Genomic DNA, 27,942 nt, shown 5'->3' with positions numbered 1-27,942 from the left:
CTTCGACTTCTTTTTGTGTCGTCTCTTACCCTTTATCCGAGGGTGAAGACTTGGAGTCCGAGGAGCGACGACTGCGGCCCCGCGAGCGTTCCCTGGAACGGCCCCTGGACCGGGAATGGCGCTGGGACGAGTGCCGGACCTCCAGCAGATTCCAGCGCCGCTCCCTCAAGGCCTTCGGGGCCATGGCCCGACAGGACCGGGAGTCGTGATCGGTCTCCAGGCAGTAGAGGCAGACATCGTGGGGGTACCCCACCGACATATAGCGACAGCAGGCCCCACAAGACTTAAATCCAGGCATCCCTACGTGCACCAAGGAAACCAAACTCGTACAGGAGACAAAAGTCTCAAAAAGGGTAGTCAAAAAGTGACTAAGGTACGTGCTCTAACCGGATCTGCGCTTTCTGGCGCGGAAAAAGAAAGAACTGACGTCAGCGCGCATGGGTGGCACCTAAGTAGTCTCCGTGATGTCATTCATCTCGGCACTTACGACACCAGCGACGGATGCGGAGCCGCACGACGCCACCTACTGACGCGCAGGGGTACTGCTAGCAAAACTTTCCGTATCCAGTCTGATGCCTGGGGATATTCTAAGGTAAGGAATCTATCACTAACGTGTCTCTTTCAGATCATTGGTTCAATTATGTATTGATTATGGCAATATGGTCCTTGCTGGCATCCCCAAAATCCACCTTATGCCATTAAAAGCTTTTCTGCATGGCGTAGCACCACTGATCTGTGTGATTGGCCACTTTGATCACCTCACCCCTCTATGCTAGCTCCCTGTCGATGGTAGATCAATTAATAAACTGGTTTGTGTAAAGCACAAGCTCTTAAAATCTGACTACTTTCAGTCCTAAAAAGCAAATTGAAGACACATCTTTTCTATGAAAAGCTCTCTGATGTTCTTGGGCCTTTCACAAGCTACACAAGAACATCAAATAAATAATAAATGGGCACATTACTTACATCAAGGTTCACAATTACTGACAAAGATAAAGAAAACCTGCCCTGCAGCATGACCAGAAGGCACCATCTTGCACCCAGTGCTTAATTTGTAATAATAATAATAATAATAATAAGTATCACGCTGATTTCACCACCCATTGCCCATGCCAGTGTAAACAATGACATTACCAAGACAACGACTAACACTCACTCTCCTACAAGTGTGACGATTGAGACTATTTCAGGCCCCAAAGATTTAATAAAAGATTGGGTGGTAAGTGTTAGTCATTTTAAATGTATATTGAATTAATAAATAACAGCTGTTGTGTTCATCTGTAAATTAGACAAACAGTGCCACCATGTAGCAGACTGTCATAAATAACGGTGCTGATCATTAAGTGCAGGTGTCTAGCCCCGGAATTCACGAGCTCAAGCCTTGCTCCCCACAGAAGACTGGACGGGATAAGACGTAATATAAAGCTCTTGAGACTGTAAAGGTTTCACTAGTGTGGGCACCAGGTTCTGGAAAGCTGGACTTGACCATGGCCAACTCTTGGCATGAGATGAGGACAAATTAGGCCAGCCTAAAAAAAAAGAATAAAAGGCCAATTTCTCTGGGTTGATGATCGCTTTGCTGGTGAAGACAGGGTCAAAGGTTGCTGCCAGAATTATCACTGTGGGTAAAGTGCAGAGGGGAAAAAACTGAAGTACCAGATACCTGCAGTCTAGACACTGAATCAAATCTACTGAACTTTAAGAGCACTACTTCAGAGCCTAATATTGAAAAAACAGACATCATTAAAGAAGAGGGTACTTCAGCTTCAGAGTGAGCCATTCATAAACAGTAAGACAGTATCAGCATAGAAATAGCACAGCTATCAGGTTTTAGCACTTGCAGATACGCAGGTAGCTACTTTGAAACTTTTGTGTTTTAACCTAACAAACATGAATTTCAAGGTGGACGAATCTGTTGAGGAAAGTATTAATTATAAATCAATTGGATACAATTGAGTTTATACCTTTTCACCCGCAATCCTTTGTGAACAGCATTTAAACTATTAATTTATTTCCGGGATCTACATAGCAAAGTTCAGAGTTTATTGGTGTACAAACATGTATACATAATAAATAACATGCATGGGCTTGATAAAGGGAGCATATCAGTTATTCCAAGCTGATCTGTGCAAATCACTGCAAGTAGGAGAATGTCGATCATGGTTTAAATCTCTTTTAGTAACATTCTATTTTACCCTGGTGGTAAAATGGGCAGTGTGGTGACAGTTTAGATTGAAACCAACATTTGTTTTTAAAATCTAGTTGGGAATCAAACTGCTCTGCCTTACTATATAAGTTCATAGTAAATGCTCCTCTGAGGATATTAGTATCTGAATGCAAATCCCAAGGTACATGCCTCGCCCTATAGGGCTTTGGGTGGCATTTCTCTTTTTTCAGTATTCAAAAATCTCTAAGTGAGAACACAGAAACTTTGTAGGAAACAAAAGGCTAAGAACTAGGAAAGGGGCAGTACTAGGCTCTTCTAAGTAATTGACAAATACATCTGAAAAATATTACATTAGAAAATATTAGAACATTGGAATGTGGAGCACTCCATTGAAAACAATGGAGTGCCTCAGGCTTCTCCGGGCCGGTGAAGCCCTCAGAGCAACATTCTAATGTTGTTTTTGTTCACAGCTGCTGCTGTAAATAAAGGCCTCTCGGACCCCGAGGGGATTTAAACCCCCTCGGGCTCACAGAGGCCTTTGTTTTTAGTAATTAGAACATTCTGCCCTCTAGGGGAGGAATGTTCTAATAGGCTTAGAGCCCTCCTAATGGGCTCTACCGGCCATTAAAGGCCTGTTCCCTTGTTCAAGGCCTACACTGGAGCAGGCCTTTAATGGCCGGTGGAGCCTGCTAAGGCTATATTATAATAGTGGAATGTTGAGATCTCCCCTGAAAACAATGGAGTGCTCAGGGCCAATAGTATATGCCTTCATCGGTAACATTCTCAAGTTTGTCTTCCCTTTTCTCCCATTTTATTTTAGAACATTCTATCATCAGTGTATGGAATGTTCCCCAACAGCTCAGGCCTATAACTTTGGTTCAAGTCCTTTAACAACAGGTGTAACCATTGGGAGTTGACTATAATGCTTTATTAAGTTAAAATTATTAAAAATTTTAAAAGTATAAAGCTGAAGGGAGTGCATGGTGTATTAATGCCACAAATAAAAGAAAACACTTAATACAAAGGTTCAAGGGGATCTCCTGAAATGAATAACCAAAATTACTGAAAGCACAATGAAGCATAGGATCCCAAGAATAAACACTTAGAAGAACCAACCAAAATATTAACACAAGAACCAAGGACTACCTATTGATCGCTCTGTGAGTATATGCAGAGCCTCAATGAGATGAAGAAAGCCAGACAAAAATGTGTTAGTGAAGAAACTGAAAATTTGCAGCTAAGTATAATTCATGGACTGTTGGGATGCAGCAGAAAACAAGAAGAGTCTCCTGATTTTACAATTCTTGATCGCTGAATCCAGACTTTTATGTACATATTTCAAATTTGGGAAAATTACTACAAGAAGTAGACTAAGGTCTATCATAGTTTTGAATCTCTTCTAGCAACACTCTGTTTCACCCCGGTTATAAAATGGACAGTATGGTGACAATTTAGACTGATAATATTTGGTTTTTAAAATCTAGTTGGTAACCAAACTACAGTGACTTACCTTCTAAGTTGATCGTAAATGTTCCTTTGAGAATAGTAGCATCTGAAGGCAAATCCAGAGGAACATCGCTTAACAGAGTTGTCTGAGAGGACATCATTAGCTCATTCAACTGAGAAGTGCTGGAACACTCTTCAGTCTGTAGTGTCTAAAAGATAAAATCAAAGATGCAAAATGCCTTACATTTACATCAATCAATCAATCAATCAATCAATCAATCAAGTAAAGTCCTAACACATTAACTTACTTCACCAACCAAATAGAATATAATTTAACAGGTCATAGGGATATAAATTAATTTAAAGAATAATTTAAGTGTCCGAGAAATGATTCTCAAACACTTAAAATCCAGAATCTTTACTATTGTACCTAAATGACAGATTGGTCACATTTGTTTTAAAATAAGCCCTAAGCATCAGTCATGAAGAGTATGTTGGAATAATGTCACTATGTGGACAGGACTGGAAAGTGAGCAAGAACTAGAACAGTGAGACATAAGAGTGCATTTCCCTGCTTTTTGTCAATGTTTGCCTCCCACTTGTGCTACTTTAAATACTTACCCTCATCTTTGGGACTCATCTTGTTTTTTTATTTTTTAACATTTCTTTATTGTCGTATTTATGGCATACAGTTAAATCCACAACATAGATGAAATCAACCAGAATATGCAACGATACGTACAGGTTAGGGCAATGTAATATTGAACAATCACGCCATACAGTACTCTATAAATGAACGAACAAGCAATAATAGTGTAGGGTATTAACAACAACCGCCAGTAGAGGCGACTAGAACTCTTTTTTTAATTTCATAAGTTTTTGTTAAGTTTTTATTAAGTGTTCAGTACAGAAAGATGGTAAGCAGAAAAAAGTGGAGTAAAATACTTAGCTATTGATAATGCCATAATAGTAGATAAACACTTCTATACAATTGAAAAAATGGAAAGGTATGCAGTAGGACGTGGACGCAAGTGGACTAACTGCAAGGTGGGAACTCATATAAAGAGGTATAGGTAAAGGGGAAGAAAGAGACAAGAGCGGTTGACAAAATGATATGGCCAAAACATATACAAGCCATGAGACTTAGAAAAGGAAACATGATCAGGTATATAGTCAAACCATAAATATTATCCTGAAGCTCGCAGAACAATTCGGTAATATCTACAGATCAATGATGGGAAAATGCTGTTATGGGAGCTTGACTAACTCAAATTAACAGTCCAGGTTATTCCACAGGGACCTGTTGGCAGAGATCCAGGGAAAATGGGCAGACATAATCAACTTTGCTACCCTGATGTAACGGATCCATTCCCACCAGGCACTGCTCGAGGCATCACTGCCTAGAGATTTCCATGAGGATGGAATAGTCTTGGGAGCTAATGTGAACATTAGATCCAGGAGTAAGTACTCTTCTTTTTGCAGACTTGGTGTGTGTAGAGCTCAAGGCGTCAAAGACAGAGAAGCAGAAATTCCTGGGAAGTTTGGTGTGGAGGATGTCATTGATGTTGTGAATGTTGTGCCAGAAGGTGGAAATGAAGGGCATTTATAGAACATATTTTGTAAGTCAGCTTTTTCAATTTTTGCAACTCCAACAGTTACCACTGTCTAGTAGGCCTAAAGAAGCTAATTGGTGTGGGGTCCAAAATACCACATGCAGAATATGGAATTTTGTTTGGGCTAAATTGGGCGTAATTGTCCTCCAGAAGACAAATACCACAACCTCACCCAATCGATAGAGGGCGGGTCAGGGAACCAGTCATGGGACCACTCTGACGTTCATTTCTGCTGAATGTGATTACAGGGTGCCGCTCTCTGCCTTTTGACTGTGGACACTTTGGAGCTGGTCTCTTCCCTGCCTGAGCTGCCCGAGCGAAGGGGACGCTGCACAGAACTTTGTGAGGCCCTTACAGAGGCTTTCATCTCCGGGACTGCGAGGACCAGGGTGCCTGCCGGTCAGTTTACCTAGCACACCTGTTGCCTCTTCCCGGACCCGCCTCCAGCGACTACTTTACTACTCGCGGCCCCCGCTTCGCGGGTGCCGCCCGCTGCCTTTTGACTGTGGACACTTTGGAGCTGGTCTCTTCCCTGCCTGAGCTGCCCGAGCGAAGGGGACGCTGCACAGAACTTTGTGAGGCCCTTACAGAGGCTTTCATCTCCGGGACTGCGAGGACCAGGGTGCCTGCCGGTCAGTTTACCTAGCACACCTGTTGCCTCTTCCCGGCTCCGCCTCCTTTCCGACCTCTCATCTCCTACAAGAGTCCCGCCTACACGCGCTAGCGGGACGCGCCCGGGACGCAGCCCGGGGCAAAGACCGGGCAAAGACCGGGCAAAGACCGGGCAAAGAGCGGGCAAAGACCGGGCAAAGAGCGGGCCGTTTGAGGCCGTTCGAGTGCGGTCTCGGCTAATATCCTCGCCATTGTGCGCAGTCGTGCCCCCTGGTTTCTGTTCTAAGTTTGTTTCAGGAAAATGGCTCTGATAGAGACACGAAGCAAGACTTTGATGGCTGCTGGGAAGTCCCAATGTACCCTGGATACCTATTTTACAAAGGCTGGTTCACTACTAATTGAGGACATTACTACATTAGAACGACGCATCTCCCAAGAAATTGAATGGGTAAGGAGATCATCACTGGGCCCCCTAGACTCCGCAACAACTCCGGACCATAGACTTGAATGTAGCCCATTAGCAGCTGGCCGAGAGGGTTCAGCTGAAATGCCTGACACTGCTAGATTACTCTGTTCTACTATATCTAGCACTTCTAATATAGATTGCACCATTCCATCTCAGGCAGATCTTAGCATATTACCCTTACCTCGACCGAAGCCTCCACACCCTAATTCCATCCCTAACATCATTTCACAGGGTAGGGAGGAAAATACTGCTGGGTCTAAATTGACAGAATTGCACAAGGTAGGGGTGAGAGAAGGAGCAATTCCCAAAAACAACAAGAGGTCCCAGAACTCACGGGGGAAAAAACGTAAAAACTCTAAAATCTTAACCTTACCAGAGAAGGAGAAGCCTGAGACAATTAATAAACGGCAAACCCCACCACAACATAAAGGGATTTTGCCATCTAATGTACCACTCCAGAAATCTCCCAATATTGGATTCATTTCTGGGGAGGAGGACATTACACTCTCCGATATTCGTAATCTGATGAGGCTGATGCTTAAACCGTTGGAAGCACGGCTAGGAAAAATTGAAACCTCTTTAAATTGTATTGAAAAGGAACTGGCTTATATAACATCTGCCCGTGTAAAAGATAGTAGACTACCAGATACAGGGCTGAATAGTGCAATGAATAAAATACCCCCATCAGCTATAAATTTGAATCCTCCCTCTGATCCCTCAAAGTTCCATACCCCCCCTCCTCATTCTAATTTGCCAGTCATAGAACAGGTATTAAACAAAAGTCTGAAGGAGAAGCCGGCCGTGCCCGGCAATGAGGGTATGAACAATAGTAACACTGGAAAACAAAGGATTATTAATTTACCGCCTGAGGCTAGTCCATACATAGTAATTCTAGCAGGTATCCCTGTTTTAAAAGAACCCATGCAAGAGTCTGTGGAAGCCCTTAAAAACAAGGTTATTAATTGGCTTACCATTAATAGACCGCTCCCCGAAGGAATAACCAGTGAAGTCCTGATGGTAAGAAGGGTTCCATGGCTGGGTGGTGCAAAGAAATCTATCGATGGAGACTGTGTCCTGGTCAATTTCAGGGACCCTAGGACCGTCTCTCATATATCCAACTGGCCCTATCGTGATAGGGGAACCTCAATCCAAGCTCTACCGCTATCCTTCTTCTACCCACCCCCATTTCAAGTCCAGGGAGAGGGAGATTGGGAACTAGTACGGAGTAGAGGTGTTAGGTGGGGCAATAGGGAAAGGGGTATCCCCTGCAGGAAAGAAATATCGTACCTTAACTACTTCCCTACCCAGAATAGATATGGGAATTTAGACTGGGTGGATTAACTGAGGAAGTTAACTCTATAAAGGCTGACATCACGAATCAGATAGTTAATTCCCTTGCTCACTCTAATACTCCTGCCCGGGAGGTAGAGATTTCCCAAGCCCTCCCCTCCGGCACCAGTATATCACAGGTGGACCAAGTGCGTAGTCCTCCTGCCTTAGAAGAACCCACTGACAGCACTAACTCTCCCTTCCTAAAAATATTATCATGGAATGTGGCGGGCCTCACTAACAAGTTGCACTGCCCAGAATGGAACACATTTGTCAGGAGTAAAGACATATGTATGTTTCAAGAAACCTGGGCACGTGAAGAGGTGACTTACCCAGGATACGCGACATTCTTTACGCAGGCGAGATGGGGTGGGAAAGGACGTCCCTCGGGTGGACTCGCAACTTGGTTGGCAGTAGATTTGGGATGTAGCGCTGTTTTACATCCACTTTCGACAGAGGATATCCTTGTTGTATTATTGGAATGGCCAAACTCAAATAAACTTATGGTGGTAAATGTCTATTCTCGCCCAGTAAATAATGGGCTTGAATCTTGTACCATAGAGGAACTTGCCTTAGTCTTAAGTGAAATCCCTGCAGACACCCCTTATTTAATTGGGGGTGATCTAAATTGTCATTACGAGCCACTTTATGGCCCATTAGATGGTCTGACTGATGAGGAGGATGCGCTCTGGTCCATACCTCCTCTGGAGGCGCTTGGCCCAAGAGCATGGACACCTCTTGCGGTCCAAATGACAACACTAACCTTAAAATTTGGTCTTCGGGCCTGTAATGGTCGGAAAAAATCTGATATTCCACCAAAATATACATACAATAGAGGTGGTAGGGAATCAAGATTGGATTACATTCTTGTCCCCCTAGCATCTTGGTCACTTATTAACGACTTTCGGGTTCTTCCGAGGTTGGATAGTGACCATCATGCTTTGGAAACGGAATATATTCTTCCTGACCGTGAGGCCATGAGGGATCAGACATCGACATTCCGGATGGGCCTAACTCTTGCGAACAATAGACGGAGAGCGAGATGGGAGAGATTACTCTCAAATCCAGATAATCTCCCCAGGCTTTACAACCGGGCCATTCCCATACTCACAAAAGCTCTTGTAATTACTGAACAAGATGCTATCCTTGACACTCGGAATGAGTGGGGAATACTCCACGAAGACCTAATTTTGGCATTGGCTGACATCCTCTTTTCAACCCAGCAAGGACCTATTAGACGCCCTTCTGGTCCTACTTGGTATAATTCCACATGCCGGAAGGCCAAATCGGATCTTCTGGATGCAATGAAAGAGGGCCAGGGGATCGAGGTTATCAGGGCTAGGCGTTCAGCATACAAACGTATGATTGGTCTTGCACAAAAGGAATGGGAGCACAATAAATGGGAGGAACTACTTTAGCACGAGGAGATTCTCGTATATTTTGGCGTCTTGTGAATACAGGGTCAGAAACACAACCCGATGCAATTGAGCCAAATATCTCAGCTATTGTTTGGCAAAATCATTTTAAATCTCTATATAGCACACCCGGTCTACCAAACTTAACCAATTTTAATAGGGACGAACCAAAAGGGCACCCATTTACTTTAAAGGAGGTTTATGAGGCGATAGACAGATTAGCATCTGGCAAGGCACCCGGCTTAGATGGTTTGCCTGGCGACCTATTTAAAAATGAACCAGTTGTCTGGGCCCCATACTTATTGAGTTTATTTAATTCAATTCTGGGAGGCATGGAGGTTCCAAAAACTTGGCTGGGCGCAGAGATCGTCCCAATATTTAAAAAGGGATCCCCTCTGCTCCCCTCCAATTACAGACCAATCAGTTTAATAGATGTTCCCCAAAAGTTGTTCGGTAGATTGCTATTGAACCGACTCCAAGCATGGATTGCAGAGCGGGACATACTGAGCCCGTACCAAGCCGGGTTTAGAGAGGGTGTATCTACAATAGATCAGATCTTCCGATTTAATTTCTTATACTGGAAGACTGTGTCAATTGGTAGAGGCACCCTGTATACGGTCTTTGTGGACCTACGAGCAGCGTTCGACCTGGTACCAAGGGATAAATTATGGGGAGTACTTAAAGACCTAGATGTCCCGGCTGACATCTTATCAATGTTGATGAGATTGCACCAGGGCAATTTCGCCAAAGTGAGGTGTGGTAGGGGGGGAGCCCTTTCGGATGGTTTTCCCGTGGACACAGGGGTCAGACAGGGTTGTGTCCTCGCACCGACCCTGTTTTGCCTCTTTGTGAACGGGGTCATAGATTTTTTGACAGGGTTATCCCATACTGATGCCCCAGTGTTAAATGGCAGCAGGGTACCCGCAATTATGTTTGCGGATGATACCCTGCTGCTTTCTAAATCCCCGATGGGCCTTCAGAGAGTTCTGGACGGATTTATGAATTTTTGTGAGCTGCGTGGTTTGGAAGTGAACGCGACCAAAACCAAGTTCATGATCTTCAACCCACCTCCCACAACCCGCCCAAACCCTAGGATAGGACACGAAAGATTAGATTGGGTTTCAACCTTTGAATATCTAGGTGTAACTCTAAATCAATATCTGACCTGGGGCTCGCACATAACGAAGGCAAATCTGAAACTCGCCCAACTATCAGGTGGCATATCTAGGATGATAACTAGGTCCTCGTACAAGCCATTCGGCCCACCTCTTCACATTTATAAAACCCAGGCTAGAGGGGCAGTAACTTACGGGGGTGAGATATGGGGGCATATAGTGTGCCAGAAGTTACAGATAACTGAGAATAACTTCATTAGACAACTGGCCGCACTACCATCTAGTACCCCACTCCTCCCGTTAAGACTGGATCTCGGCCTAAGACCAATTACTGAAGAGTTGGGACTCAAGCCCCTGACTTATTGGCGCAGAATATGGAGCTCTGTAGAGCTATCTAGCTACAGAGCAGAATTAGAAGAAATCTTGCGCCTTCCGAAAGTGTTACAAATTCCCTGGCTTAAATATATCAAGCACACTTTTGAAATGATGGGGAGACCGGAGCTGTGGCTTGACCCGCAGAGTGCTTGTCCCAGGATCTCTCGTAGGTCCTTGGTGGAGGCATAGCACGAGTACAAGTTACGGGTAGCAATTGAGCCCCTACGTCAAGACTCGCTTTCTAAACACTTTCTTGCTATCAAGGATCAATACCATTTGGAATTGGTCCTTGATGATGTAGGTCCATCATTAACACGGAAGTTGTATATGCAGTGGCGCTACGGAACCCTCCCTCTGAGGGCCCACACAGAACATTGGCTCAAAACGCAGACTATCCCTAATTGCCAAGTATGCCCTCTCTTGCGAGAAGACGAATTACATCTGATTTTCTTCTGCCCTGCATATAACAACCCACGGAAATACTGGCTCGTCCCACTTCTTAGGAACCTAGGTTTTAGGGAACACCGCCCTGCATATAGAATTTTAAAATCAGATCTATCTGCCCCCACTGTATTTGCAGTAGCCAAATTTTTAACCGCAGCATGGTTTATTCGCAATCGTTTTATGTCTAAATAATATTACATTTTAACTTTAAATCGTCTTATATGAGTGGCACATGTTTATTATTTTTGTTCATGTTTTACTGTGCAATTGTTATTGTATTTTGTCGCACTCTTTTATGGTCCATAGTGACCGAAATAAAGATTTGATGATGATGATTACAGAGAGATGAGGAAATAGGTCGGACGAACTTCTGATTTATCCCTAATTGAGTATGTAACCCGATACCGGGGAGTATTCAGCAATTTTAGACATAATTTAGGGGATGGCTACTTTAGTATGGTCGGTCACAATCAAGATATCACCAGCATAAGCAGCCGTTTTGAAATAGCGGTCACCCAACTTGAGCCCAATCAGGTTGGATAGCTCATTGAGAGACAGTAAAAGCAGTTTGATAGCAAGAAAGAATTGGGAAGGAGATAGAGAGCAACCCTCTCTGGTGCCCTGTTTAAGTGGGAATGAATCAGATAGGACACCATTGGTTCTTATTTTACACAAGGGTTAGTGTAAAGGCCATTGTCATCCTTATGAAAAAATCACCCAAGTTGAAGCTCAACATTGCAAGAACGTTGGGATGATTATATCCTAGTAGGAATGGCGCACACTATATACAGTAAGTATTTAGTGGTATAAATAGTAGTGTAGGTGCCAAGGGAAGAGGCAATCATCCAACACCTCACAAATACGATCAAAAGATCTATCCACAATTTTAAATCATGCCCGGCACACGTTTATAATCATTAGAACAAGTAAATAACTTGAGTATTAGCATGAATACATGAAAAACATGAATGATTTAATGCATTTCTTGATGAGACTCCAGCCAACACGTGTTTCGTCGCTCGGGACAAGAAACCCGCGACTTCCTCAGGGCTTCCAAGAGGTGCAAACGTCTATGCGCCTTCTGACTGGTTATAATTCCGTCCCAGGCTAATTATGGCTGGGCAAAGCAAGAAATCTCATGTAAGGTCCAAATTTTCGCATGTGTCAAATTCGCACGAGAAGAAGTAAACTCGTGGCAAGCTGAGGGCTGTCCCGAGCGACGAAACACGTGTTGGCTGGAGTCTCAACAAGAAATGCATTAAATCATTCATGTTTTTCATGTATTCATGCTAATACTCAAGTTATTTACTTGTTCTAATGATTATAAACGTGTGCCGGGGCATGATTTAAAATTGAAGCTCAACATGACAGCTCTTAGAAATGGCCATGCAACCTTATTGAATGCTTTTTTTTAGCATTGAGATCTATTGCCGCCATAGGGGAGGATTTGGGTCTGGCAAGATGTAAGATATAACTCAACAATCTGACAATGTCATTGGAGAGTCTTCCTTCGAGGAAGCCGGATTGGTAGGTGCCAATCAGAGGAGGTAACATTGCTTTGATTCTTTTAACTAAGATTTTGGTATTAAAGTTACAGTTCAAATTAATAAGTGAAATCGGCCTATAGTTTTTAGGATAAGTACTGTCTTTCCCTTCATTGGCAATAAGTGCAATTACAGCTTTTGCTGTGGTACCTTGAATGGATCCAGTCTTGGTATAGCAATTGAAGAGATCAAGAAGGGCGTATTTCATCTGAGAACTGTTAATAGAAGCGAGCAATAAGCCCGTCTGGATCAGGTGCTTTAACCAGTTTAAGGATTATGATGGCGGATTGCAGTTTGTCTTCAGTGATAGCTTAATTTATGATGAGTTGATGTTGGGGATCACGTTTGGGAAAGGTTTTGTTTAGTTTACTTAAGTAGTCTAGGCTGTCACCTGCATTGACAGTCTTATTTTCATCGTATAGGTTTTCATGGAGGTCTAGGAAAATATGAGATATTTTCAATGGATCTAGGTGAAAGAGACCATCCCTACCTCTAAATGGGGTAATTTGGGGGTAATTCTGTTTATATTTCGGGTAACAGGCTAAAACTTTCTCAGCGGAGTTGCCGGCACACATTTTTATCGTGATAAATGTAGTTACCCAATGCCCTGCCTTGGTACTTACAATCTTGTATCTGTATTTTTTACAACTAAGGTTGTCTAAGAGGAGGATACCTTCCTCTGATTAGTGTCCAAATTCCAAACATTTTATTTCGGCTTCAAGAGCATTCATCTGGGAGTTTTCAAAATTATTTACATGGCCACTGATTCCTATTATTACACGTTTAATAGTGTCCTTAAAAACATGCCTATGCTGGGGCGTAGCCAAGATGGCGGCGGAGTAGACGTGCCTCCCACCTCTCTGCCTCCTGGACCCGTGAATATAGCACCTCAAGGGGCTCCATACCTACTGAAACTTGCATCTCAGCCTATTTGGACATCCGGAGGCTGGGGTGGCCTTGATAGATGGCACTTCCGACACCCGCAGTGAACTGGCTACCGGCGCGCGCGTGAGCTAAAATGGCAGCCGCCTAGGAGTGAAAGTGTGATTCTGTGTGCCCACGGCCTGCATTCAATAGCTGCAGCGGGTCAGCGGCCCCCACCACGTAGAGAGCACCTGATTGAAGCCGCCTGGTTGGAGAGGGCCTGCCTGATGTCTCTTGTGCGCTGGTTTGACAGCCCAGGCCAACTCAGTCAGACCTGGAAATGCAGAGGTGGGACTCCTTGGGCTCATTGAAGCACCTGACAACTGAGCTCCCTTTTACCTTCACCCATGATGGCGACCTCTAAGAACAAGCGGGACAAGTCGGTTTGAGAGATGCTTACCCGTTCTACACTAGTCTCTGCTAAAGATTCAGCTACTGGTTCTCAGCCCTACACTCATTCAGATTCAGAAGGGAACAATGACTCAGATCTGGCACCGGTTACCAAGGGCTTCCTCGCCTCTCTATTTGACTCACCAAATCAGACATTGAGGCCCTTAAAAAAAAAGTATCACAAGACCTGCAGGACTGGAGACTGGATTTGTCCTCATTGGGGGATCCTGTGTCCACTTTGGAGGACAATGAAACCCTCAGAGGTGAGGAGGTGGAAATGTTGCGCCAAGAAATTATGCGCCTCCGTGAACAGCAGGTTGAACTCAGGGCCCAAGCCGAGGACCCCAAAAATAAAGCCCGTCATAATAATATCAGACTTAGGGGGGTACCAGCGGATGTAGAAGGCTCTGACATTCGAGGCTACACTCAAGCTCTCTTTCGTTATGTCCTGGCTGGGAAGACGACGCTTAGCTTCAGCTTGATAGAGTCCACCGGGCCGGCTGTCCTGGGGGGTCTGCGGCTAGACCACAAGACATCTTGGCTTCTGTGCATGACTTCCAAATAAACTATTCTGAAATCTGCCAAAACTAAGCAACCTATCCACTTTCAGGGCCATACGATTGGTTTCTATCAAGATGTCTCCCTCCTCACCCTCCAGCACCGCAGAGAGTTCAAACTGATAACAGACTTCTTGCACTTCAAAGAGGTGTCTTATGGCTGAACACAACCCTTCAGACTGGTATTCTGTTGGGATGGCCAGCTCCACCAACTCTGGACTCTAGATGACGTAAGCTGTGTTCTGGGCCTCCCCGCCAAGACTGCCTCCAGGCCTGATGTTGGGTCCCCCTGTGAGTCGTTGCCCCGATCATCATCCTGGTGCAGGGTGAAGAAACATGGGTCACACCCCTGCCCAGGCCCGGAAGAGCAAGCACAAGAGCACAAGTAGTGCAGGATAAACTAGCCACATGCCCAGGCAGGGTGCTAACCTGAAGCAGCTCTGCAAGGTTTGCCCACCAGCTATACCTCCTTACATCAGTCCATCCTTCCATTGTTGCCGGCCTGTGGTGGCGTGGTTCAGGCTTTTTCCACACAGATCAAGACCCTCGTCTCTCTGTTTTTTTAGACCATGTTAACTGGGGTTTCGTATTCCTTCATGTATTAAGGTCTGGCCAAAACCTCTCCGCTCATGTCCCTAGGCAGGTCCCCTCCATCATGCGATTCTTGGGGGTTCTGTTCACATATCCACTTCACCCCCCTGATTAAATTTCCTTTTTTAGTTTTAAGATTTTTATTAGTTAATGTTCCACAATAAAAAAAAACATAGCATATCAATACAAGACAAGAGTTTTTCTTCCCCCCTATATAATGCTCATCACAAATAGCAGAAAACCAAAAAAAAAACAATGGTTAATTAATCATTAAAATAATCTTTTAACGGACGCCAAATAGCAAGGCCAAATTTCCTTTTACGAGGTTTTTTAAGCAGATACATACTAGTTTCCAAATTATACAAATTAAATAACTTGGTACGCCACAAATCAAAACTCGGCGCCTGAGGTTGGAGCCAGTCTGTAGCTATTGATAATCGTGTTACAGCTGCTATAATGAAAAGAAAATAACGAAATTCAAAAAAAGGATGCCCATGAGCAAAGTCTCCCACTATCCCTAATAAAATCATACTTGCAGACAGTGATATAGGTTTGCCAAGAACACAGAACAGAAAATGTGTAATTTGATTAAAAAGAGGTAACAAAGAAGGACAGGAGAAAAAAACATGTACTATATCGGCATTACCTGCTCTACAACGAAAACATTCCCCAGAATTAGGAAATTGAGAAGAACTGCCCCATTTCATCATCACCGCAGGAGTGCGGTATAAATTAAAGATGATTTTATAATGTTGAGCCTTTAGAGAGGAAGAATAAAAAACCATATGAGCAATCTTAATAGAATCTTGGATACTAATAGACGAAGATGATAGCCGACATCTCCACTTCTCATTTGTTTTGTCAAGATCATCTAATCTAAATGCTAAAAGCACTTGGTAGATAGATCCTATTCGTAATTGAGATCGGACACCATCAATGATGCGAATAGAGGTCAATTGAGTAGTACGTTTATGAAGAAAATCGCGAATCTGGAGAAATTTTAAAAATTTATTATTAGACAATTCAAATTTCTGTCTAAGTGCATCAAAAGAAAAGCAGACACCCTCCTCTGAAATAAAATCCCCCAAACTTGTGATTCCTTTAGAATACCAATATCGCATAACTGAATCTCCGAAGATGGGAGGTAAAAGATGTAATGCAGTGAGAGGAGTATATATTGTGTATTTAGGAATATTACACATTTTTTTAACAGATTTCCAAACAGTAAAAGCAGAAATGATAATTTTAAACCGAGTACGTTTATAATAAGCTACAGTCGATCTCAGATATTAAGCATTTTTTAGCAAACGTGCCAAGCGCAATTTGGTAGATCGATGGAGCTTCTGCCAAATTACCAACTTCCTCACCTGTCAAAAGAATACGCATTTTAAGGAGAAAACAGGAGATCTGATATAATGCAAAATCCGGGATTCCCCACCCTCCTCGTGCGGAAGGTAACGTCATCAAGCGTGAAGATCTACGAGTCTTCCCCGGAGCCCAAAGATATTTTTCGCATACTGATTGTAATTGACGAATCTGAAGTATAGAAACCAGAAGAGGAACGGCTCGGAAAAAAAATAAAGTACTCTGGGTAAAATAATCATTTTTAACAAATTGGATCTACCAACAAGAGTGAGGTGAAGACTCTGCCACGAATCCAAAGTAGATTTAGTCTTATCCAAAATATCCTTCCAATTAACCGTAATCATATCATCCAGATTGGGTCTAATCTTAATACCTAAATAAACCACTTCCTCCACTATCCTAGTATCAGAAACTATCGCTCGGTCCGTACATAAGCATTATTGAGCTTATACCCAGAATATCTGCCAAAACACTCCGCTAGTTGTTCTATAACGGGCAAAGCGATATTTAAATTTGACATAACCACGGCTATATCGCCGCATAAGCGAGAACGCTATACTGCGTATCCTGAGCTATAAAGGGGGGAATTTGTGAATTAAGATCAAGCATTTTAATAAATGGATTAATATAAAAATATATATATATTATATAATATAAAAAGCAAAAAGAAGTGGGGAACAGGGGCAGCCTTGACGAGTCCCCCTGCTAATCTGAACCTCCTCCGATTTAATACCCATTGCGCATATCTTAGCCGTAGAAAACCTGAAGAGCACGAATAAAGCCAGAACCAAACCCTAACCGTGCCATTATCTCCCATAGGAAAGCCCATGAGACCTGGTCAAATGCCTTCTCGGCGTCGAGCAGGACGAGACCCAGAAACCTGGATTCGACCTATGCGACGTCGAGAAGTGCAATGACCCTATTAATATGGTCAACTGTGCCCCGGCCTGGTTCAAAGCCATGCTGCTGCGGCGATACCAAACCAGCAACGAGCGGAGCCATTCGATTTGCCAAAAGTTTGGCATATAGTTTGCCATCACAATTGACCAAGGATATCGGGCGATAAGATCCTGGCTGGTCAGGAGGCTTCCCCTTCTTGGGGAATATAACTACATGTGCTTCATCCCATGAGCGGGGGGGGGAGAATCCCATCCTAGCTGCCTGAAAAGTATTCAATAGGTCCTCACGGAGTTCCGAATAAAAGATCTTATAAATCTCCGTCGGGAGAGAGTCTGGCCCAGCCGCCTTACCAGAAGGCAGTTTAAAAAGCGCTTGCTCAATTTCTTCACTAGAAAATGGCACATCTAATCTCTCCGCATCTACAGGATCAAGCTTATCCCATTCTAAAGCAGGTAGCCCAAGATCAAGAGGAAGACCTCCAATATCAGGCTGGCTATATAAATCAGAATAAAAAAGCTGAAATACTTTCATAATAGCCTGAGGCTCATAAATTAGTGTATTTTGATCGTTATAGATAGAATTAATTTTTAATGCTTGATTTTTCGCGCGTATTCTTTGGGCTAAATATCTCCCTGACGATTCCCCAAACTCATACATTTGCCTCCTATAGAGATGATGTTTAAGCGCAATCTCCTGGGCCCAAACTCGATTTATATTTGCCTTACAACATGCTAGCTTATCAAGGCTATCCTTAGGATAAGCCGCTGCCCGAAGTTGAGCTGAAAGATCTAATTCAGCATTCCTCAGTTGGGTAAACAGCTGTAGCATGTTCTGTTTACGTAGTTTTTGTGCATGAAGACCATAACTAAGAACCTCACCCCTAAAGCATGCCTTAAAAGAATCCCAGACTACCGCAGGGTCAGCTGTAGCCAAATCATAAACAGCTTCTCTCGCAAGAAAGTTATTAATTGAAATCAGTATGGCACGAGGATGGGCTGGTTCCTGCCCGGACCGGGTTGGTTGCTGCTTACTGTGAAAAGGAAATCGTTGGGCTCTCTGTATTTCGATCTCCCAGTCCCATTGAGAAAGTCCCGGGAAGGCCTCTACAAATAGTTGTGTGATAAATTGCCTCGTATCAGCCCACTCTGCCCCCTCTGGAATGCCCAAGACTCGTAAATTATTACGCCGCATCTGATTTTCAAGTTCGGACAATTTCCAGGTGGCATCATCTTTCTGTTTCTTTAATTCATCAACCACTCCTTTCTGTGTCGTTAACTCATCCTCCAAAATAAATATGCGATTTTCTGTCTCATTTACTCGAGTGCCAATCTCGGGGCTTGTCTTATTTATGCGTCTGATGGCATTTTGTAATTTGCGACAAGCCCCCTGTGTTCTAGCATTCTCAAGCCTGGTCTCAGCCCTGTGTGACAGCATCGTATCATAGATCATCTCCAGCGTAATTGGTTTCGCAGAATCGGAAGAGGTGGCTGTAGCAGACATCCTTTGTCCCTAATCATTACCAGGGACAGAAGGGTGTGCCATCGAAAATGAATAATCCCAGGCCAGATTCTCCACCTGAGGGTCAGAGATGTTATCAGGTAGAGCGGAGCCCAAAGAAGTCGCTTGTCTGTTCAGAATCTTACTTTTCCGAACTGTACCACCCGGGGGAACCAGATTCATATATCCCCCTGTTACACAGTCATCATTCTCTCCTTGACTGGCAGACCCGGCCTCATACTCAGCCCAGTCCCTGTTGGTTGTGTCATCCTCATCTGAAGTCGTGGATGCATCTGACAGGGAGAAGAAATTATCCAACGGGTCATTATCCGGGTTGGACCCCGCCCTGCCACAAGCGGTGTCCCCCTGTGAAATACCAATCTTCGAAGTATCATCCAAGGCCTCTGCTAACCCGTTAGAAAGAACTTCAGGTCCCAGAATGCACCCTAAGGAACCGGCCAGGTCCGCGTGAGAACCAAAAGCCAAATCGATAGCTGCTAATTGACTCACAACATTTTCACCCCCCGATCTTGGTCTTGGGGCTAAATCAGCCAGCTTATGACCCTCCAATGGAGAGCTCAAGACAGAGTCTGAGGGTTGAAGCATCTCAGTATCAGCAGATTTAAATACAGTCTGTGGCACATTTTTACCTGAGCGATTAGCAAACAATGGTGCTGTGTGTCTTGTCGTGGCCGTTACTGCAGAAGCAAAAGCAGAGGGAGTCTTACCCACAGAAATATTCGCGCGCGGCGCAGAACCAGCGCCAGGACCGATATCCGTAGGCGCTGCCTTCACCAATCCCCCGACTGCAGGCTCTGCACTTGTTGCAGGCTGACCGCTGCGAGGTTTGGAGCTCTTTACTGAAGTCTTGGCGGCATTCTACCAGCAATCGAGAGAGCGAAAGAAAAGAAACGCTGAACACCACAGTGAAAAGCGCCGAGATGCCAAGAGCCTGTACGCATCCAGATCAAAGAAGACGCCGCCGTGAGTATTATCATCGCCGGTAACCTCCAACAACAAAATTCCGCTGTCAGTGCTTTTCCTCGGATACCACCGCCTCAGAAGACAGATCCAAATCGTGGCATACGGGAAGGGGGGAATCAACCACGGGGAGCGCTCGGGTCCAGCTCACTCGGCCATAGCACCGGCCGCCATCTTGCCCCTCCCCCATGATTAAATTTCCTAGAGGTTTTAATAATAAGCCTCAATGTTAGAGGCCTCAATAATCCCATGAAACGAAAAGCGGTCTTGTCCCGTTTAGAACGCTCGGGTTGTGACATTTGTCTTTTACAAGAGACACTCATTGCAGAAAGATTTTCACCGCATAAAATCAAAATGTTTTCTCCACCAATTGGTGTTTTCAAACTCATCTAAATGTGGGGGGGGTGGCTTTCCTTCTCTCACAAAGCTTTCGAGGAGTAATATTGACCAAAGTATCTGAGCTCAAAGGGTGACTCCTTGCATACTGATTTTGCATAGGCACTTTTCACTTCAACCTCACCAACATATATGCTCCTAATGAACACCAGGAAACTTTCCTCACAAACACCCTCATTCCGGTGCTGCATACCTCGGACGCTGCTATACTGATCTGTGGGGATTTGAACCTTGTGATGGGCAATGTCCTGGATTGCTCGGGTCAGCGCTCTGACCAGGCGGGCCATCACAATAAGACTATTTTACACCTAACATTCCACAATTTACCACAACAGCTGGAATGCTGTAATATTAAAACCACATTTGTGTGAAACAATGGACAAGTTGCTGGATGCCCTAGAAGCACAAGAGGGATATATAAAGCTGCTTGTGAGGTAATAAGATTAACCAAATAAATTGGCATATATGTAAAACACATGGATGGTCTCCACCGTGTAGTTATAGAAGACTTAGGAATTATCCTCACATCTTTGTGACTAATTGTCCACAGTTACGCTATCAGCGAAAATCTTGGCATATCTTATACATTTACTTACATGATAAAAATTGGCTTTTTAAAATGTACTTGCTACAGGTGGTGGTTATATGAAACTGGGGATGACTTGAAATGCAGAAATAAAAAAAAAAATGGTGATCTATATAGAAAAACTTGATTGGAATTTACAGAGCGTACGTGTATAAATATGAGTCCTTGGAAAGTCTATACTTAGATGCAACAAAAAAGCAGCCAACTGGGGCTTAATGAGGTGACTGATTATATCTACTTAACTGACTACTGGAGTGAATTATAGTATCTGATTAAGGTTTGAGTCCCTTATATGGAACATGTTTTGCCCATGTTCAATTTTTTTCCATTTTGTGTGCGTGTCCTTTTTTACATCACAAAAATAGTCTTGCACGTTATTTGCATTTTGTACACCTTTTGAAGCGCTTTCATGATGACTTGTTGACATGTATGGAATTGAAATACGGACCAAGTAGCATAGTGAAATAAGAATTGGTATTAATTAAATCCATTACAATATTCACTACATAAAGGCCATTAATTGGATTCCCTGATGTGTACTTGATGGATGCTTGTACGCTCAAAACCTATGTATAAGCAGGAATTGAATGGCGGTCCCAGTGAACAGGCTGCAGTCTTATTTTTATACGTAACGTTTTACAAATATTTACATGCCTCATGATAATACATTTTAGAACAATGGTTTTAAAATGTGGAGCAATTGTGATCAGAAGCGTGTTTGTTTGATATTCTCATATGAAAACAACTGAATGAAAATGGTACTGAATGTATCTGTGTGATCTAATTTCACGATTAGCAGGAGCGAGTGATCATGTGTCTGTTTGCACTGTTTCCTCTGCAATGCTTTTAGGTGTGATGTGGAAGTTAGCAAACATGGTTGTGAAAAAGACGGTAATAGTGAAACGTGTTGACCTGTTTGATCCTTTCACTGTTGGAATAAGTAGTTGAAGCATTTACAGGCTAGTGTGAGGCTCTTCTGTTGGAAAACTGGAATATATATATATATATATTATCTACTGGCGGTCACCAGTAGATAGTTATAGTTAGGACCGTGTTTCCATAGGAAATCTAAAAATTCTATTTTGAATAACTTTGGCGCCGGTTGACGAATCCTCGCAAAATTTTCAAAACTAATGGGGCGCTCCGCTCAGCTCCTACCTTGAAAGTCTTGGGGGGATTCGTCAAGTGGGGGCCGAGAAAAAAGGGGGTCCCAAAACGCGTTTTCCCCATGCATTTTCCCATAGGACCTTTAGTCGAAGGTATATCCCGAACGGCTGAACAGAAGGACTTGAAATTTGGCAAAGAGGTAGTCCTCAGGTCAGGGATGTGCCTTTTGCATATATGGAGTCAATCTGTTCAGTAGTTCCGGAGAAAATTGCAGTTAAAGTACATAAATATCTATAGCCGCGCACCGTGCGCGAACCGTGCGCGCACCCTAACGTGAGCGAGCGTAATTCTGATTGGTGGTTACATGTCAGTCAACGTTCGAATCGGTCTAAATCAGGAAGTGTCGGCCGCCATTTTGTTTGTTTTGAGTGCGAGAGTGAAAAAGGAAGGTGGCGAACGTGAAAAGGGGGCAGGGTAGAGAGTTCCTGACCCCCTAACCTTTGTCAGGGGGTCCCTAAAGGACCCCGAAGGCAGAAAAAAACATTTGAATTTTTTTTTAAAAAATCGCGAGGTGCGCGCACAGTGAAAAACCCCCCCAAAAATTTTTTAAATACTTAGTTTATTGTAAAATAAATATATAAAAAATATAATAATAAATACATAACTTAGCATTTAAAAAACCGTACAAATTCACTGAAAAAACCATAGGTTTCACACACATTCTAGTTGGGAATTAGCATTTAAAAAACCTTGCAAATTCACTTAAAAAACCATAGGTTTCACACATGTTATAGTTAGGTGGACATTTCACTCGTAAAAAACCAATGAAATTCCCCCGTTATAGTTAGTTCAGATAACTATAACTCGCGCGACCGCCACTCTATCAAAAGGATGATGTCATCAGTGAGGTCATGAGTGATGCCACTGACCATGTCATGAGTGATGTAATATGTGACGTCATCAGCAGTGGATTGCGGTCGCGTGAGTTATAGTTATCTGAACAAACTAACGGGGGAATTTCATTGGTTTTTTACGAGTGAAATGTCCACCTAACTATAACATGTGTGAAACCTATGGTTTTTTGAGTGAATTTGCAAGGTTTTTTAAATGCTAATTCCTAACTATAACGTGTGTGAAACCTATGTTTTTTTCAGTGAATATATATATATATATACACACACACACGTATCATGTATATACATAAAAAAATATATATATACATACACACACACACATATATATATATATATATATATATATATATACACACTTATCTGAAGAAACTAATTTGTACCTCTGCAATGCACAGTGTTGTAGTGTTATCAATGATATCATTTCAGATGTCAACAGGGATGTTATAAATGCAGTCACTGAACATATCATGAGTGAGATAGTGCATGATGGTAGAAGCGCTGCAAGGTGAGGGTGCAAGATATAGTTATTTTGGGGCGCAAGTTATAGTGACTTAACTATAACCAGTGCATTATAGTGTTTGTTTCGTTTAAACAGTATGTTTTAAGTGACATTTTCACCTAAGTATAACGTCCTTTTCTCCTTTAGTTTTTTCACTGAATGGCTAAGATTTGTTTTAATGTAAGAGGAACATACCGCTATAGTTCTGAACTATAAAGTCACTTTACCCTTTGGTTTCTTCAGTGAATTGCAATTTTTTTTTACGTGAAGTAAGATGTCCATCACCATGCGTGGCGTGGGGTCAGGCTAGCGCTACCATCCCACCCACCCCGCAGGCACCTAAACCCCACAGCAGAGTGCCTTCCCCAAACCCTACGCCGCCAATCACAGGCTACATCATGTAACAATATAAAAGGTGTCATTTTACGTAAGGCAGACCTACTGGCTTTGTCAACGGCTCCAAATACCAACCTACATTACTAAATGTACACTAAAATCTGTTTTTGTTCAAAAATCTATTTAGATATGTGACAGATATTTTAACAATCCCTAGTCAAGTAACAACCCTTTTAAGAATAGAGCAAAACAGATTCTGTCTTGTTTTTTAACAAAAACACATTTTAGTGTACATTTAGTAATGGTTGCATAATCCGTTTCCTTGATTTTGTCCTCTATTTTCTGAAATATGCACTGGGGGAACAATTGTTTACAGCATTCCGTATTAGAGATGTTCCAAAATAGCTAAAATATATATATATATTACACTGGCAGCACTAGCACCAGTACAGTTGGAATTAGATCAGACGTTCCATAGGAAAGACATTTTTAGTTTTCTTAATAACTTTGGCACAAACTGATGAATCTGAAAAAAAAATTCCAGAAATTTAGATATGTGACAGATATTTTAACAATCCCAAGTCAAGTAACAACTCTTTAAAAAAACATAGCTCAAACAGATTCTGTCTTGTTTTTGCCATTTATGTGATACAAAAATGAAAGAAATAGATTCTGCCTCAAACAGAGACCAAGGGCTGTGTTACACACAATGACCAGTAGACCCAACAAGTGTATGCCCATATTTTCTGCATCCCAGTCCACTTTAGTATTACAGATAGGGCTGCAGATGCTTCTGTAATATCTACAGTGCTGGTGTACAAGGAGCACCTTGACTTCCTTGAGAGGGCCTTCCTCATTTGCATGTGGGCATGGCCCCATGCAAATGAGGGAATTACTTTGCCTCTGTGCCTGTGCCCTATTGCAGATGTAAAAGACACACAATTGATGGACAGAATGCAGAACAAATAAAACCATTCAACCCCAGTCAAGAGATCTGGGTTAAATTCATCCTTCTTTTGCTCACCATGCCGCCCCAGTTTAGATCTGGCCATATGCAAATCAGTCTTGACCCTATGCCTCATGGGAACAGTCCAGCCCGAACTGCCAAGCCAGGTCCTCCCAGGACCAGAAAAAAGCATCCTAGGACTGGTTTCGAGGTTTCACCCCTCATCAGCCAGGATAGCTTGAATCCAGTGGCACCGTGACTGGGGGAGAATGTTTGATTTGCTCTACATTCCGTGAATCATCTGTGTGTCTTTTGCTATTACAGATGTAGGCACAGAGGCAAATAAGGTCTTAAAAGGCACAATAACAGTGGGCCACAAAAAGGTGATGCATTCTTAGTGTGCCACATGTGTAGCCCTCTGGAGGAAGCAAATTAGGTCCCATGAACATCCCCCTACAGGCAGGTGGAGTGACTCACATCTGCCTACAGTGTTACTACTGTACCACTTTAAGTGCATATTGGGTGCTGCCTGCACAATGCAACATGGAGCGGCTCCTGAAAGCAGCTGCTTGTATTTCACTCATGCCCTGACCGAGGGTAGCAGCGAGTTCGCATCTGCCTTATGCCCAGTGTGCCCTATTAAAATTAATGTGCTGCCCGCGCGTTAATTGTAATAGGGCACATCATCTCTGTTGCGCACCATGCACGTTTTTGAAGGTGCGCAATGGTGTTGTGGGCATGTAGAAAAAAGCGTGATTTGTTTTTGTCATATTCGCCCTGGTGCAATAACTCTCACTAATATGAAAGCCAAAGGAAAAATTGTAAATTAATTTGCCCTGCTTTTATAGCAGTGTTACATACTAGAGAAAACATATATGTAAACAGTGCTTAATTAGTAAAATAATAAGTGCTGGGTTCCACAGTTTTGCTCAGAAGTCAGCGAGCGGCTTTGAAGGTCGGGTTGCTGAATTCCAAGGCTGCGTAGTCTTGATTTCACCTCACGTCTCTTGAATCCACCACCCTACACTCACTGCCCCTTTATCTTGCTCTTGCAGGTTCTTTTTCGTCACTGCTTTCCCTCCTCATCACTGTTTTACCATCCGTCCCTTCCTCCTCCTTTCCCTCTTCTCTGTTTTTGCCTCTGATCTAGATCAAAGTCTGTTGAGAAACAATAAGTGCTAGTCTCCAAAATTGAGTGCTGGTGGACCACACCTGCAACCATGGCTCAAATTAAGCACTGTATGTAAACAGTTAGGAAAGCACTTCTTGGTCAATGATGATCAACAGGCACTTATGCACACATACAAATTCTCTAAAAAAGACTATTTTGTCTGTTTGGAGCACTCTCGGGAAGGTTTTAAGGTACTGATGAGCTACTCATATCTAACACACGTCTGTTGTGTTGAGTCAGACAGGAGTCTTACTATGAATTTCACACTTTGGGAACTGTGTATCACTGCAAACCTAAATGAACTTGCTTCATGTTCAAACTCAATGGGACTCTTCACTTGGTGGCACCTACACACGAGGTCTATAAAACCATACCCTTATCATTAGGTAGCTGGATACATCTATACGTTTAGAACCACACTGCTCTTTGACAGCCAGACCTTCTATTATTTTATGAAACCCACTACTTGAGCCTTGAGAACATTTAGTGTATAATGTAACACGTGTTGCCTTTTGACGAATAAAGTGAGGATACAAACAAACAAAGCTAAACATTGAAATCTTTTCCTGAACACATTTATGTACAGGGCATTATGTGCCTTATCTGATGACGTATGATCATTTCCAATTGTCAATTTATAACTGGTGTGCTTCCTACAAAGCTTCTGAAGGAGTGCACTTAGGTCATACCTCCATTAACTCGAAGAGCAGTCCTGGCTCAATGACCACGGTCACATCATACTCCACTGCATTCTTGCCGGGGATGGATCCGAGGAAAGAGTCTCTCAGGGCACAAGCACCCTCTATCGCTTCTTCCAGACCCGGCTTCTTCCAAACGGCGCTCGAATTAATCCAGCCAGTGCGAAAAACACCTTCGGACTCTTGAAAAAGAAATGCAGGTTTGCCCATGAAAGTGTTGTTTAGTTTAGCAACAGATCCATTCAAGAATATGCTCCACTGAAAATAGTACTTAATGAAGTATTATAAAATACAATAATAAAATTTCAATAAAAAAACATCTTAAATATTTATATTTTTTTAAATGCCATGATTCAAATTCATTAAGATTCACTTGAGCTGAATTTCTCTTGACATTTAGATATGCAATTTTCTTTTTTTATGGGGTATTTTGTAAAGAGTAATCATTCATTCTAAATAGGTCTCTTGAGCGATATAATATGGTGCTACCATTCCCCACTTCCCTAAATGTAAAAATCAGCAAACTGTGCTTGAAAAGTCAGAATTAGATTTTATGTTGTCCTTGTAACACCATGAACTACTTCACAGTAGGCCTAACAGGTGAGTTACATCAATATGTAAGAGAAATAGTTTTGGTTCTGGTATTGTGCAGAATTTCAGTCGCTGGTGCCGAAAACAAATCATAACCCTAAAACATGACAAAATGTACTCTAGAATCTTTTCAGGGATGCACAATTACTCTGTTTCCTATGGAGTGGGTTTCAGGCAGGCTTCCTGAAAGTATGCATATTTAAACAGCATCTTGTTTAGCTACAAAATATTTAGCTAGGAATTTCGTGTATATTCATTTCCAGTCACACAAACAGGTTAATGAAAGTTAATCACGTGTTCATTCCCACCTCTCCACACCCCACGTGCCCTTTCAATTAACACAGGCCTCCTCTTTCTTCGAGAGTCCTGGTGCACATATATTTCTATTTCTCTTTGCTCCTGTAAGCATGTTAACAACTGCCACATCTGATGGAATGAGTTCATAGTTGTAGCTTATTTACACTACAGTTTTGATATGCTGGGTATTGAGTTTGAGACACCGGACGGGACTGAACTCCTGCTTACCACCTCAGAGGGGTTTGGAATGTGTACAATTAGGCTGTTGGGAGTAGCTGGTCCGAGCTCCGAGCACACGATGGGCAAAAGTATGTATTTTGTGGGACGCTTTCCTTTCTATCAGGGAGGCGTAAGTGGCCACTGAAAAACAAACGGTTAGCCGTAGACAATTAAGAGCAAGAAAGCCCTCTCATTAGAAAATAGCAAATTGCAACCCATCCTCAGTTAGGAGCCACGCTTATGTGTACCTTGCGACTAATTCAAAATGTCCTTTAAAGACAGGGCTTAATTCGAAGGGTGAAAGAAATGTGTTTGGTATTTTCCAAGGAATACAAAACAAACATAGGAATGCAGAATCCCTCAGTGAAAAGATATCTAACTGAAATATTTGTTCTTGAGAGATCAGCAGGATTACTTCCTGAACTTTTTCTCTACAATTTTGTTTTCCAAT

At 42.8% G+C, this 27,942-nt stretch overlaps 1 protein-coding gene across 1 annotated transcript in view; it reads right to left on the bottom strand.

Moving 5' to 3' along the window:
• The window catches only part of IARS2 (isoleucyl-tRNA synthetase 2, mitochondrial), a 551,921-nt gene that overhangs the window by 51,172 nt on the left and 472,807 nt on the right, over positions 1-27,942 (bottom strand). Inside the window, exons 21-22 of the mRNA XM_085612944.1 lie at positions 26,376-26,566; positions 3,678-3,822 (exon numbers count right to left, since the gene is read on the bottom strand). Of these exons, the coding sequence (XP_085469070.1) occupies positions 3,678-3,822; positions 26,376-26,566 (336 nt within the window). The remainder of the gene's footprint in view (positions 1-3,677; positions 3,823-26,375; positions 26,567-27,942) is intronic.

Source organism: Triturus cristatus, chromosome 6, assembly GCF_964204655.1.
Source record: "Triturus cristatus chromosome 6, aTriCri1.1, whole genome shotgun sequence".
NCBI classification, from domain to species: domain Eukaryota; kingdom Metazoa; phylum Chordata; class Amphibia; order Caudata; family Salamandridae; genus Triturus; species Triturus cristatus.
The sequence above is the reverse complement of the archived record's forward strand: the minus strand, read 5'-3'. Positions and strand labels throughout refer to the sequence as shown.